The 16,229-nt window shown below is 41.9% G+C and overlaps 1 protein-coding gene across 1 annotated transcript in view; it reads right to left on the bottom strand.

Annotated features, from left to right (window-relative positions):
• STARD9 (StAR related lipid transfer domain containing 9) overlaps positions 1 to 16,229 on the bottom strand; it is a 103,539-nt gene that overhangs the window by 78,504 nt on the left and 8,806 nt on the right. The window contains exons 2-3 of the mRNA XM_088167010.1: positions 12,264 to 12,333; positions 10,851 to 10,967 (exon numbers count right to left, since the gene is read on the bottom strand). Coding sequence (XP_088023136.1) covers positions 10,851 to 10,967; positions 12,264 to 12,333 — 187 coding nt within the window. The remainder of the gene's footprint in view (positions 1 to 10,850; positions 10,968 to 12,263; positions 12,334 to 16,229) is intronic.

Raw genomic sequence — 16,229 nt, 5'->3', positions numbered from 1 at the left:
CGACTCTTGGGGACATGGGCATCTACGTGACGGACTTTCACAGGCAACTTCTCTACCCGGGTGGCAATGTCTTTCCATTCATTGGCAGCCCAGATTGGTTTTCCCCTACGTTGCCAGTTAGCCTTTTTCCACCTTTCCAGCCATCCCCACAGAGCATTGGCTACCATCCATGAATCAGTGTAAAGGTAGAGTTTTGGCCACTTCTCTCTTTCAGCAATGTCCAGGGCCAGCTGAACAGCTTTGAGTTCAGCAAGTTGACTCGATCCACCTTCTCCTTCGGTAGCTTGTGCAACCTGTCGTGTGGGGCTCCATACGGCTGCTTTCCACTTCCGGTTCATCCCCACGATGCGGCAGGAACCATCAGTGAAAAGAGCATAGCATGTTTCATCTGCTGGCAGTTGGTTATACGGTGGGGCTTCTTCGGCCCGGGTCACCTGTTCCTGTTCCTCTTCGTCGGCAAGGCCAAAGTCTTCCCCTTCCGGCCAGTTGGTAATAATCTCCAAAATCCCAGGGCGATTCGGGTTTCCAATACGGGCACGTTGTGTGATGAGGGCAATCCATTTACTCCATGTGGCGTCAGTGGCATGGTGGGTTGAGGGAACCTTTCCTTTAAACATCCAGCTCAGCACTGGCAGTCGGGGTGCCAGGAGGAGTTGTGTTTCTGTGCCAACCACCTCTGAGGCAGCTTGGACCCCTTCATAGGCGGCCAAGATCTCCCTCTCCGTCGGAGTGTAGTTGGCCTCGGACCCTCTGTAGCTTCGGCTCCAGAACCCCAGTGGTCGGCCTCGCGTCTCACCAGGCACCTTCTGCCAAAGGCTCCAGGACAGACCATGGTTCCCGGCTGCAGAGTAGAGCACGTTCTTCACATCTGGTCCCGTCCTGACTGGGCCAAGGGCTACTGCATGAGCAATCTCCTGCTTGATCTGGGCAAAGGCTTGCTGCTGCTCAGGGCCCCAGTGGAAATCGTTCTTCTTGCGGGTGACCAGGTAAAGAGGGCTCACAATCTGGCTGTACTCAGGAATGTGCATTCTCCAAAAGCCTATGGCACCTAGGAAGGCTTGTGTTTCCTTCTTGCTGGTTGGTGGAGACATTGCAGTGATCTTATTGATGACCTCACTGGGGATCTGGCGCCGTCCATCTTGCCACTTTACTCCCAGGAACTGGATCTCTTGGGCAGGCCCTTTGACTTTGCTCTTTTTAATGGCGAAGCCGGCTCCCAGCAGAATCTCAATGATCTTTTCTCCTTTCTGAAATACTTCCATTGCCGTATCCCCCCACACAATGATGTCATCAATGTACTGCAGATGTTCTGGAGCTCCACCCTTCTCCAGTGTAGCCTGGATCAGCCCATGACAGATGGTGGGGCTGTGTTTCCACCCCTGGGGCAGTCGGTTCCACGTGTATTGCACACCCCTCCAGGTGAAAGCGAACTGAGGCCTGCACTCTGCTGCCAGAGGAATGGAGAAGAATGCATTGGCGATGTCAATGGTGGCGTACCACTTTGCTGCCTTGGACTCCAGCTCGTACTGCAGTTCCAGCATGTCCGGCACGGCAGCGCTCAGCGGTGGAGTCACCTCATTCAGTGCACGATAGTCCACTGTCAATCTCCATTCTCCTTCCGATTTACGCACAGGCCAGATGGGGCTGTTGAAGGGTGAGTGGGTTTTGCTGACCACCCCTTGGCTCTCCAGCTCACGGATCATCTTGTGGATGGGGATCACGGCATCTCGATTCGTCCGGTACTGCCGGCGGTGCACTGTTGAGGTAGCAATTGGCACCTGTTGCTCTTTCACCCTGAGGAGTCCCACTGCAGATGGGTTTTCTGATAGCCCAGGCAGGGTGTTCAACTGCTTAATGCCCTCTGCTGCCACAGCAGCTATTCCAAAAGCCCACCTGAGTCCCTTTGGGTCTTTGTAATAGCCATTCCTGAGGAAGTCTATGCCTAGGATACATGGTGCCTCTGGGCCAGTCACAATTGGATGTTTCTGCCACTCTTTCCCAGTCAGGCTCACCTCAGCCTCCAGCAGAGTCAATTCCTGAGATCCCCCTGTAACCCCAGCAATTGAAACAGGTTCCTTTCCGACATGTCCTGATGGTATTAATGTACATTGTGAACCAGTGTCAACCAATGCTCTGTGTTCCTGTGGCTCTGATGTGCCAGGCCATCGGATCCACACCGTCCAAAAGATCCGGTTTTCCCGTGCCTCTCCCTGGCTAGAGGCAGGGCCCCTCTAGCCCTGGTTATTATTTCTCTCCTGGGCATACATACTGGAGGTTCCTTCAAGGGGATCTGACAGATCATCCTCCCTTCTGTAATACCCTGCACCTCCATGGGAGGCTGAGGCTACCCTCACTTTAGTGGAGTTCCCTCTGTTGGTGTTCCCCTCCCTGATTTGGCGCACCCGTGCTGCCAGGACAGAAGTGGGTTTCCCATCCCACCTTCTCATGTCTTCCCCGTGGTCACGTAGAAAAAACCACAGGTCAGCACGTGGGGTGTACCCTCTCTCCCTAGCTGGGGGGCGTTGGGCTCTACTTTTGGGGTCCATGACTCTCACTGGTGCTGCACTGATCTTCCTCACCTCTTCCCTTATCTCCTTCATCTCCTCCTTAAACTCCTCTCTGAGGTCCTTAGCCACAGCAGAGACATGAGCCTGCACTGGGCCAGCCATCATACTCTGATAATTCCTGAGCCTGTTGGCAACAGAACCCACTGTCACTTGGTTGGTATCAGCATCAATCATTGCAATAAAGGGGGTATATTGAGATGGGCCCAGGTTTGCCAGATTCCACAACATCTGCCCTGTGCACCTGACCTTGTCAGGGTCATTGTCATGCTGTCCATCCCTCCCAAAGAGCACCTCCAGTACTGCCACTTCTCTCAGCTTTTGGATCCCTTCCTCAAGGGTATTCCAACGTGTTCTCTGGTGGTACTCCTGCATTCTTTCCCTGTGGACAAATCTCTCTCTCACACTCATTAAAAGTCGCTCCCAGAGGGAAAGGAGACCTGTCTCCCTTACAAATACCTGGTCCACACCTGAGTCCTGGGTCAAGGCTCCCAAATTCCTTGCCTCAGTACCATCCAGTTGCACACCTGTACCCATAAGGTCCCAGACCCGCAGTAACCAGGTTGTAAAAGCCTCACGGCCCCGTCGTACAATGTCTTTTCGCAGGTTACGGAGACTCTCGTATGACAGGGACTCGGTGATGATCTCAACTTCTGGCTCCCCTGCTGGTTGTGAGGGGCCCCCTTCCTGACCCTTATTATCTAGGTGCCTTGTTTTCATCTTAGACTTCCTAGTTTCCACAGGGGCAACTGCTGCTGGCTGTGAGTGCCCTTGCAGTTCAGCTGGAACCTGGACAGATGTAACATCTGTGGGTCCCACTGCTGCACCACCAGAGTCTCCCTCTTTAAGGCAGGGGGAGGGTTTCTCACCAGCTGGGGAGAGGTACTCCTTCAGCATCTGGCCCATCTCACGTATCTCCTTTGCTAGCACCCCCACCCATTCTGGGTGGTTCCTTTCCGAGGTGGGCTGTGGAGCAGGGTCAAACTCTGGGGTAATATCCCTAGTCTCTGGGATAGGATCAGGCTCTGGGGTAACCTCCCTAGTCTCTGGGACAAGATCAGGCTCTGGGGTAACATCACTATTTCCTCGGGTAGGTATCAGGGTTGTTATCCAAGTCAATCTCCCCTTATCTCTGAATGTTAGATAGAACAGGTTTAACAGGGATATAAGCAACACTAGCCACAATATAATGTCATTAGCATTTAAAGTGGATTGGAACCCCTTGAAGACTGGTGGGGTGAACTTCAAAAACCCTGTGATGGGTTGAGAAAAAATTTCACCTGCTGCTACTTCCTCACAGTAAGTACCATTATTGAAGTAGCCCCAGAAACACACACTTAGAGTGTGATAGCTCTGAATCCATGTGGCCATCTTCCAGAGAAAATTAAAAATCCATGAATTCCTCAACTGATCAACCCACATAATAAACTGGATAATAGCCACAGTAACCTTGGTTATGAAACTCATGTTTAAAAAAGGGCTTGCAAATGGGAGAGATATAGCAGTGACCACATGGAGGCCAATCCAGGGTAAGCTGGACAGCATGGTGTCACCTACCACAAGCTTGGGTAATTTAAGAACTGTTATCCCCTTTTCTACCCCTCTCTCAATGCCCTCAGGCAATGCCCCACGTTGGGCGCCAAAATCTGTCTCGGTTTGAAAGACAGGTATGGTCTAAGGAAAGGCAGGAGCCCCTTTTCTGCAATGCAGAGTGCAATCCCCCTCCCTTTTAATTATTTTAGGTCCAATTCAGACACCTTCAGGCAGGAGATATGGGGATGAGAATAACAGTTCTTTACTGGTATTTAACAAAGCAGAAAAAAAACAACAACAGCTATAAAAATTGGCAACAGAAACAGTCTAGCTCCGCTCCAGTCCCTTCTGGCCGCAGGCCGTCTCCCTGTGCTGTTACCGGTGCTGTGGGGGCAGGGCAGGTCCCGCGCAGTTGAAGAGGGCTGGGTGATGGCGGCCGCGGCCCAGGGGTGAGCGGGGATGGGGAAAGTTACTCCCCCCTCACGGTGTCGGTCGTGGTGCTCAGCAGAGTGTCCGGAGGTAGTAGGGTGAGCTGGGAGAGCCGCGGAGCGATGTCCAAAGGCAGGGAGCGTGGATCTCAGCGCTGGGATGACAGGGGAAGATGCCAGAGCAGAGCCCAGGTGGTCTTCCCACTCCAGGAGCCAAGCGAGAGGGCGTCCCCCGCTCCAGACCCCCCTATCCCACCTTTCCTTTTCCGGTTCCCCCCCCCCTCCCCCTCCAGCCACCCCCCTACGAGAGAACATTATCTGTCATTTTAAGGTGTAGCCACAATTAATTAGCATAACAATGGGAGAAATTCCACAGAAAGAAAAGCAAAGCATTCAACCCCCAACAAGGACCATTGTTATTCTTTCACTTGCATTAGTAAATCAGTGCTGAATAATGGGAAGGTGCAGGGTCAGAAGGTCAAGAAACTATGAGCAGTTACTAGACTTGTAATAAGATTTGTTTTTATACTCTTACTGCTTTCTTACTGTAAAACCATCCTGATTTATTAAGATAATACTCTTCACATGTGACACATCACAGTGCAACCTCCACATACAGGGAAATCCATATCAAAATCTTGAAAACAATACTTGTTTTTTCTTTGATAGGTAGGTCTTCTCTCCAAAAAAAGACAATGTATTCGTGGTATTTCCAGGGAAAACCATGCAAGAATATGTAATCACTCAGCTATTTAATCTCTGTGCACTCTGATGCTTCTTAGATTTACCTCTAAGACAGTTATCTTTTTGTTTGGCCATACCCTTTTTGGTCAAGGGCTTTTATGGATATATCTTAGAAGGGCCATTGAGAGTCACAGTATTAATGAAAATTATAATATTCAGAGAGACACTGAAGGAATATTCACAGTGCCATAAACCCAATATACTGTGTCAAACCAAAATAACACACTTATTAGGTCAAGCCCAGAAGTGTGAAATTCTTTGACCAATATGAATATAATTTATTTATCCCTTTAGAAAACCTGAGGAAAAAACACTAAAGTCTAAATTACTATATCCCTTATAAAAACTACCATCTCGATTAAACTATTGTACTAAGGTACAAAACACTAAACTACAGGAAGTGTCTCACGAAAACCCAGTCAGACTTTTGGATCCCACTGAAATCAAACTCAAACACTTTTCTGGATTTCATGATATGTACCATTCAAAGTTTATTATTCATGGAACACGGTGCTGTTATCAAAAGGAGCAGGTTGCCCCAGAGCAGCTATCTGTGTGTAAAAACCTGCTGGCACATCCTGCGGGTCCCTGTGCCCACCGTGGGCACTGAGCACAACAATGCCCGGATGGGAAACGGGGCTGGAGGGAAGCTGGGGACTGCAGCTATAGCAACCAGCTACTGGAACATTTAATGCTTGCATGTGTTCCTGTGTTCCTTACTCTTCTGCAAAATGCCCTTATGGTTTTGCTTTTTTTTTTTTTTTTCCAAGCTGAAATGTATTTTTTCATCAGTAGGATTGAAATGAGCGGTCACGTAAGTTTTGCAGCATTTTTAAACATTTTCCTCTGTTTAGTGGAGCTAAAACAGGTTTGGGGAAACATTCACTAAGAGCTACTTTAGGTTTTACAAGGGAAGCTCAAAAGATTGAAACATGCTGTTCTATGCCAGACAAAAATTTGAGTAAATTTAAATTCAGATGTTTGTTTCTGAGAAAACAAAAAATGTCTCACAGCACTTACATACTATCACATTCAACCAGCACAAAGAATTAGCAGGCCTGAGTCTACCTGTAAGAATAAAAATTATAACCTCAAATACATTAAAATAACATCATCACACATCATTTTTACTGTAAAATGAAAATATGTCATGAATCTCTAGGAAAGGATAGTCCTATAATTATATAGTGTCCAAAGAGTGATGGATTTCCAACATTGTCTTTGGAAAACAATCCTGAACTGTACACAGGTTCCTGAAGACATCTGGGGAGGAAGGGAGTGGGAAGGAAGCAGTAATCACACAAAATGCCCCTCTTCACAAAAAAAAAGATTTTGTACTAAATCAAAACCACTTCCCAAAAAAACCTTAGTACAAGAATACAGGGAGACACGACAAAATTATTTCATTGTTTGCAAGTGGTAAAGCCCAGGTGCAGACGAGCAGCATTTTCCCTCTGTGAGACTGAACTAACTCTGCATCAACCTGTGACAGAGGAAATCTACACTTGGTCTCAAAAATGGCAGGAAAAGGAACATCACCTCAACTATGACATTTTTTTGGGGGGGTTTGGTTTTTATTGTTGTGTTTGTTTTGCTGGGGAGGTTGTTTTGTTTTCTCTTTTGAATTTGGTATTTCTGGCGGTGGAGGGATTTTTTTAAGACTATAACTATATTTTGACAGTGATGTTTTGGAAAACCATTCACTCTTTTACAGTCATGGAAAATGCATGTAACAAATTGCAGAGTTAAGATCAGAAAACCATGCACAACTTTTTTCTCTTAGATGTCTATAATATTTTAGAATTTCATTTTTTTCTCACTTCATACTTGGCACAAATGTTCTGTCCCTGTCCTTTATCCATATTTATTTGTTACCTGTTCTTTCTGTGGTCCTACACAATTTTTTGATCTTTTTTTCTCTCTGGCCTGTAACCCTGGTGCCTGGTTCATCTCTCCCTCTTCAGAAGGATTTAGCAGATCTGTTTCTTTTCCCTCTTGCCTTGGTGGCTGATAGGTCTGGTTGATTTAGCCAATTAAACTTCCCTTATGGGGTTTCTTGATTTCTCTACTCTGTTATACATCAACAAATCCACTTAGGAAAAAAGCAATTATCTTTAAGACAAGAAGGTAGAATTGTTCATCTATGAAAGAGGATAAAAACCTCAGCTCACTATCAACACAAAATATTCAACTTCCCAGTGAGAAAATAAAAGCAACAGGCCCAAGGATCTCCAAAGTGGCTTCCAAAAAAGCACAGGTCACATTGTAAAATTCAGCTTATTTGGAAAATGAAATAATGTTTTAATATGTATAGCTGATCTATTTCAAAAATTTTATATTTTGTGAAGAATTTATGGAACTTCTAAAGGGAATCTAAGAATTCAGACCACTTAATACTGGACTTCTAAATAAAGATCAGAAATGACTGGATGATCATTAGAAAGAGTATATAGCTTCATATTTCACCACAGTTAGGAGAGAAATAAAGAAACCAGAACTCTGGCTCATATCTAGTTCCTCCAATGTTTCAAATGAGAGAATAATCATAAATAACAGCAGACTATCCATGGGTTACTAAAACCATCTTCCATAGCCAATCTTTAGCCAAGGTTACATCTGCTAAGAAGCCTGTTTCCCAGACACCAGCAGTGATGGGTTTTTTTCCAGTAGTCAAAATCAACTTTCTTTTTAATTTAGCAAACTTTCCTCTTTTCAGAGAAAGAAGGTGGCTTACATTATTTCTGTAATGTCAGTCAAGGAAGCTTGTATATATAATGACACAAGAATTACTTCTTAAATTCAGCCCTAAAAATATGTATACAATAATACTTCTTAAAAATAATTTGTATTTTTGACTTCTTGGTCCAGCTTTTTGAAGGAAAAAGCACTTCTGGTTTTAGTGTTATTAAAAAAATTCAAGGTAAAGGCATAAAATCTGTCACATGAACATTACAGATTTTATTACATTGGTCCAATTCCTCCTCAGTTTACTGTATTGCAAGGTCTGCTTTTCCCAAATTAAAGTGAAAAAATACTTTCCCTACTTATTTAAAAAAAAAAACAACTAATGGGAATATATGCAAGATGGGCAACATGCAGTCCCCTTTTGGAAAATACAAATAAAGTACAGGTGGCAGAGAAAGAACAGTCTTTATAAACAGAACAATAAATCCAAACTCATCTTCCAAACATTTGAAAGCAGTTACACATGTGTGGCTTAAGCCTCTTACAAATGCCTGGGACGAATTTGATCAAAACATATAGGGAATAAAATGTATTGTGTGTACACACCTCTGAAATGCAAGAGACAGGAATCTCAAGTGTACAATGTTAACATCTGGAAGAAACTGTAAGAAGTATTTAGAGAAGCAGAGCTGTATCTTTCAAATTCTACTTAAACACTAAGACTCAGCCCTCCCACTATTGTTACACTACCACAGAGTCCTTAACCAAAGAAACTGTGAGGACTTGATTTTTATACATCCATCTACAGGGGAAAAAAAATAAATAGTTTACTAAAAGTCAACATTCTACAAAAACAAATCTCAAGACAGATACTTTTATCTCCTTTTCATCCTCAACCAATACACCAGTCACATATGATAACAGCTGGCAGGACATCTTCAAGGGAAAAGTAATGCAAGGTCAGCTCATGAAAGAAAGCTTTTACAGGGTGGCAGTGCTACTGAACCCCCTTTGGCTGCTGATAACATCGCTGTTGTCAGCTCAGCACTGAAGCCATGATTCCAAACATGGCATTAGTACAATAAATTCGTTCATGCAGTGTAAGAGGGCAGAAAAATGCCCAAAAGCATGGTAAGATTGCAGTATTCCAGCAGCCTCTTCTCAAGGCCATTTGAAGTACATTTTATGGTTCTACAATCACAAAGGCAGGCAAAAAGCCCAGGAAACTCCTCATGGCTCCAGGCTTTTCAAAACACCATCCACCTTTTGACTTCCCCTACCTCACCTGAGACATGTCTCAGGCTCAGTAACCCAGCAGTCACACAGAGTCACACATAAAGAAAATACTGCCCATTCCCCAATTTTCTATGGCCCAGGAGTTCATGTTTCCCCCTCACTGTTTTTATCAGATAAAACTGTATTGCATGATAACACAAAGTTCTCCACAGCATCTGAAATAGCTACTCAACCTCAGCAAGGAAGCTGCACTGTTTATGTTGCATTTTACATTCTTTTCCAGTCACACTTGTATTTAATAACAACAAGAACAAAAATTTACATTTGTAGCCAATATTTGTATTTTCCATTTGGCAGTCCTGATAATTTCTCTCAGAGTAGAGCTAAAATTGACTTGGCAGGCTGGATTTATCAGCATTTCATCTGCTAAACCATTCCAGCTAGAAAGCCAATTATATTGGCAATGGTTTTAAGAAGCAAGCTTCTACTTGTATTATGTTACAAACCCACAAAGAACACAAAATCTAAACAAACAAGAAAATATAAGCAGGGCTGGGGGAAAACCCAAACAGATCAACATTTAAAGACTTGGTTTTTGTAATCCCTAAAATAGAAGTCTATCTAGTGCCAAGTACTTCAGAAAGACAATTTTCTTTTATAAATACTAAATACAAGTTCACTAAGCATCTTCCACACTACTGTACCAGGAAGGAAATAAAGCACAGTTGAGAATTTCACCTACAATTATGGTAACAGCCAAATGTGACAGTTTTTCAAATATTGACTCCCAAAAGTAAAAGCAATCCTGTGCTCATCACTACCAGAAATACATATTTTACACTAATAACTCAGTCTTAAATGATAATTTCTGTGAAAAACAACACAATTATATGAGTCAAAATTTCAGAAAGATTTGTACTGACAACAGACAAATGAAATTTGTGTAATTTCATTATACATTGTGTAATTCTGAAGACAAAACAGCAGTAGAACCTGATTATAACACCAAATACATAAGCTTATATAATGAAATATTTGCTTAGCTTTGCTGTGCATTTTATTTATTTGTAGATTTAATAATTCCTTGTTTATTAAAAGAGTTGTAATAACACTCTATTTTAATAACAAATCCTTCAATCTTATTTAATCAATCAATGAAAGCTTGGATCTGAAGAAGGGAGGAGTCTCCATCAGTTACAATAGATTTCTGATGCTTTATCAAGGAAAATATCTCCATACAATTTGATAAAAGTAAAATTTTCTACCATTAAAGGTGTGATTACTTCACTGTTGATCCTCTCAGAAGAATCACCTCAACACTCTTTCTTTTGGAGCTTTCTCCCTCTAGATCCTGATATCTGCTCCTGAAAAAAATTCTCTTTTCTAAGCTAGAGTCCTCAGATCATCACCATTAATGATCACTACCAAATTTAACATATCAAAGGAACGTGGGCATTGGTTGACAAACAAGGGTATTGCATTCTTACTGCACCCACTTCAGACAAAAGGACTGAGTACTGTGGTATTACAAACAAAATAAGAAAAAGATGGGGGCAGAAAAGAAAAGGAGATGTCATGTATTATACTCTCAATATCTTCCTGAAGATGTGGTTGTGAAGCACAAAATGGGATGGGAAGGTGGATATGAAGCATCACTCACCATTTCCTGAGATGCATACTTTGGATCTTCAGGATCAACTGACCAGTAGCAGTAGTCAAAGCTGAAGGCCACAGTTTTTTCTCTCGAGTCCCAGGTGCTATCAAGTCTACTGTCAACCTGACAATAAGAGGAAAAGGGCTGAAAGACCAAGTCACTCTGAAACAGACCCAATAAAAAGCATTTTCCAAGTTAATGGGAAGTTTATCTAGGATGTATGTTGTGGAAAAGGAATGGCTAAGAGTTAAACCTCTTTACTCAATTTTCTTTTGGCTTAGAGTGAAGTGGAGATATCCATGACAAACCTGCTAGAGCATTTTTACTGAAGGGCTCATTTACTACAGCTAAGGTTCTCCAAGACACATACAATAGACATAATTGAGCTAATCTTCATGAATTCTATGTATTGGCAGGAAAGCTTTATAAACCTTTTGATATTTCTCTGAAATTCTTCTGTTTCACAGAGAACCACATCACAATGAATGAATGAATGAATGGGACCCCAAGTGAAAAGAAGAAAACAATTTTCCCACTGCATAGTTGAATATGCAGGTCTCTTCCCCAATTTCCCCTTTGCTTTGTCATGTTTGCAAGCTAATGCTTCTGTCACTGAGATTGCACAATCCAAACTTAACCTTTATGGGCTACTAACAATGACAGTGAAGCCTTTCTAGCACAGCACAGTCAACAATTATTAAAATTAAAAGAATTGTGTAAGTCTTTCCATATAATCTTGCCCAAGTATGGGTAATAAAACAGATAAGTTTATGAACACTCAAAGGAGGAAAGTAATGAGTCAAAACATGATACAAAGTTAACACCACACACATGTAACTTTGATCTAATTGGTAACATTGTTATAACCTCAACATTTACACTAACTTAAGCAGAAAAAAGCATGCAGGCTCCAGAGCTCTCAAGGAAGATGATGGCTACACTCAATTTATTCTTAGAGCTCTTGGTCTTTTACCAGGGCTTGAAGTGTAGCTTTACACAGTTTGCTCTATTTCGTGCAAATCACTTGTACTCTGAGGGGAAATACGAAAGGAGGAGAGATACAGGGAAAGAAATTATGCAGATGTTAGTAACAGTATGATATGCAAAAATCCTAAACAATTTACCAACAGCTTTGAATGCTGGCATGCAGCAGGATTGCAGAAGCTTTGATAAATATAACACACAGACAAGACAACTACCTGTTACATCCCTTCCCAATTCTCCCCCCAAAACACAGGAACTAACCCCAAACCCAAACAATCCTTTCCCACACATTCGCTGCAATAACTCTAGGGCTGTGCCGGTTTAAACTTCTCCCTTAATATTTCTATTAGAATGCTCAAATAGCCAAGAAAGCTGAGAAAATTATCAGGATATCAAGATTCTTCTATGGGAAAGAGGAGACAACAAAAAGCATACCTTTATATTTCTGACTTTTGCCACTTTGTCATCAACTTCTACAATCACTCTTCCTCCTTCTGCTCTCTCTCTGGAAAAAGAACACATTTTAAAAATCCATTTAAAATCTGAAGAAACAGAAAGGTGAGTGTCAAATTTCTAAACTTCAGAAATTTGTGTTTACTTTAGCAAACTCCAAATCAGAGCTGTGAAAGAGATACTTCAGATATCAGATATACACAGCTATATCTCTGTGACATGAAATAACATTTCCAGATCTGCATTCAGGTATCTCAACAGCAAAGGTCTAAAAAAACCCCAGGACTGTGGCGATTAAAGAGCTTTGAAATGTTTTTCCTAAATACATTGTCAGGATTTTATTTCTATCTAAGAGTTTTTGCTTTAAATTACTTTTATAAGGAAGAGTGGAGCACTGGTAGACTGGCTGTGCTTCCTGGGGTAGGGATCCACGCCACAGACTTGTGAACCACAAGAGTTGTCAGGTTGCACCGTCTGATTTTTCCCACTTAATCCAAAGTGTTTGTTATAGTTCTCAAAAAAAGTACTCTTAAGGAAAAAACTGCACCAAACAAACACTAAAACCAAAGAACCTTCCTGAAATGTAAATGGACAGGATTTAAGTGCAAAGGACCATGCACTCACATATACTGTCAATGAAAGCAGCTATGACTGGCTACTACAGACAAATTCCACATCCAAAATGAGTCATGCTAGAAAAGAATGAAAAAAGGATGTTGACAAAGCAAAAAAACCTCACAAAAACAAAGAAAGAAAGAAAAAAACCAAGTAAACAAACCTCAAACCAAATTAATCTTATTTCTAGGCTGACAGCAGGATAGCTACCTGCTCTTATTTATCCCTCTCAATAATTATCATGGATTTTTTAATACATAGTAGGACAGAACAGAGGAAGAAGAGGTCAGTGTCCTGTTTCTCCAATTTTGCTACAGAGAAGCTAAGAACAAGACAAAGATGCTTTATATTTCCTCTGTGTTTTGCTTTGTGGTCTGATACTGACAAATCTTGTAAAATGCAGCTTTCTGATAAAGTTTTGATGGAGCCTAATAGCTTTTTAAAGCTGTAAGAAATTGGTTTAGAAATAAAAATTATTTTGTCCTTAGTGCAGTTTTGTCAAATTTTATTAAAATTAAGGTGAAGACACACTTCCATTTGGGGTTAGATGTATATATATCTCCTGATAATCAGCTGGATCATGAGGTCAATTAAAAACTAGGCAAGATAAAACAAGAGTTAGAAAATTCAAACCCAGCTGACACCTGCTCATTTCTGGCCCTAAGACCTTTAACAGATTCCTTTGTATGTGTGCAGAAGTATTTAGTCCCCCAACAATTACAATCTGCCTTTACTGAGGACTCTAACTTCCAGCTGGCCCAAAGCACATCATCTCCTGTCTTTGGGTCTCTCTACTTCTCAGTTTTTACCCCATGCTTTCTGTTCCAAAACAAGATTCAAAACAATGTCTTAGGACACTTAAGGCTTCCATTAAGACAATCACTATAGCATTTGAGCTTTCCAAGCATAAGGAGTTGTTAAGCACATTTCTGAGCATAGCTGCTCCCATCTTGCAGATAGAAATAATGCTTTACCTTAAAGTCTCTTGCTTCACATAACTGATTTTTGAGGTACTCTCCTTGAGACAGACTGAACTTGGTATTTCCTGTAGTACATACTTGCACAAGACTCTTCACATAGAAAATATAAGGATAGCCCCCAGAGATTTTAGTTAAGCTGTTCAGCTCATCAGTCACTCTAACTCCAAGTCAGATCCCAAGAGAAAGGGGAACACATTAGGTACAGCTGGGTACCAAATGTGGCATCACCTACAGCTGAGTACAGAATGGAGGCCTCTTAAGGCTCCCTACAGAACAGATGAAAAGGGAACAGTGCCTAAGGATACAGACTGTAAAGCACCTAAGCTACAAAGGTGCAATTGATGCATTTAACCTGGACATGTGTAACTTTACAAATGTTTTTACAAGCAAATGCTTTCCAGTGTAAGTTACTTAGGGGACTTCGATATCCATGTACAAATCTCTTCCAGGTGAGCTAATGGACAAAGCTGATAATTGCCCTGTACAACAGATCTGATTTAAGAGGCAATGGGATATTTTGACAGAATTTCACAATATTTTGAGAACAGCAGAAGACAGAGAAAACCAGAGGAATCATTTAGGAGAGAGCTTGCTTCGGTTCCACATACTCTTTCCTTCATTGCTTAAGTATGATCTTGGCCCTACCCTGCTTCCCATGAGCATCCTCAATTTTCAGTCCTTAATGCTGCAGTCTTACCAGCCTAAATAGTTCACTGAGTTCCTATCCTTCTTCTCCCATGCTCACACGTCATTCCCTACAGGTATCTGCTATGTGTTCCCATTGGCATCATGTTCAACTGCCCTGCAAGCCTTGTGTTCCTTCTCCTACTGCATTGTAGGCAGTCATAGGCTGCTGTCTCTGCTCCAAAGATACATAATCCTGCTCTTCTTGTCGGTTCTTCCAGTGTCTAACTCAAGTTGTACACTCCACAAGTAGGTCAGTGTTTCTTCCTGGACATGTGCTGAGGTTAATAAACATTATTGAGAATAAATGAGAGAGAAGACCTTGTTCTCAGGTCCCATTCCTGGGCTTCAATTGTGACTTGGACAACACTGAGCTCAACTTATTAAAGCCATGCTCAAACAATGAGGTTTATTTGCTTAAGGGGATGATGCAAGCATGATTTGGTCAACACTAGAGAATTCAAGCTGAGAGAAAGCAGATCCCTTAATATTTTTGCTTGCTACACTATTATTAGTCTTCAGTGAGCATGTTAAAGAATTTTAACGATTTAGAACTTGGGCAGAAATGGGTAGATTAGATTGGAATCACATCAGATTTCAAAATCAATTGGGGAATTCAAATAAAAGGTCCAACCTATGTAGCTTTTATATGTTTCAAAACATAATTTCCCCTAACTTTATCTCCTGCAGAAGCTGAACTGTTCCGGGTGAAGCTTAGAAATAATTTTAGGCAACCTAGTCTGAAACAGGCATTGGTGAATAGAACATTTGTGTTCAAATGTGTGAAATCTGGAAAAGCTTTTAATCGTTTTAAATGCCAGAGTATTCTAGCTGCAGAAGTAAGGCAACTTCAACAACAAACAGAGGTCTCAGCTCAAGCTATAATAATGAAACTCACTGCCTTCAGTCCTCATGTGTTATACATAACCCTATGAAAAAGTCATTTTACTCTGTGGGTTCTTATAGACTGATTCTCTCACAGGCTACAATCATTACTAAAGATAAAAGAAGAAATTACAAACATTAAATCTTTGAGATACAAAAAAAGTTCTGGATATATAAAAAAAATATACTCGTATTTACATATCTATTTATATTAAAATAAACATAAACCCAGTAAAATACAAACAACACAAAATGAAATTGCCACCTTTTACCAGAAAGTATCAAAGATTGAACACTATGTGGCCCTAAAGATCAATGCAGCAACCAAATAGCTTTGTTTGAGTCTCACATAACAAGAAAACCTTCAGAGACCAGGGGCAGAACTAAAACCTCCTCTAGCTCTGGGTACATATTTCACAGCACCCAGACTTTTATCTTAACTCCAGACTGTTGCTGAAAGATGCAATTTCTCTTTTCTGCTCCAGCCTCCCACATGTGTTTCTACTTTCTAGCAATCACACCCATACAATGACTCAGATCAGCTGTGATCAGAAAAAAAATCCCACACCAAAATAAATAATGAAAGTGTCACAGGACTCTCAAGCCCTTGCAGAGCACTGAGCCCAGCATCACACAACCTGCTGAGACAGGGCCAGAGAAAGGGCAGGAGCACGTGGTGGTGGGAATGGAGACCCTTCCCTTCTGCTGCAGCTTACAGCCAGAGACCAGGGAGCAAGAACAAAGCAACCTGTAGCTGCCAGCTCTACAGACTATGCATTTGAAC

This window comes from Sturnus vulgaris, chromosome 6 (assembly GCF_052056855.1).
Source record: "Sturnus vulgaris isolate bStuVul1 chromosome 6, bStuVul1.hap1, whole genome shotgun sequence".
NCBI lineage: Eukaryota > Metazoa > Chordata > Aves > Passeriformes > Sturnidae > Sturnus > Sturnus vulgaris.
Note: the sequence above shows the minus strand (reverse complement) of the source record. Positions and strands in the feature narration are given on the sequence as shown.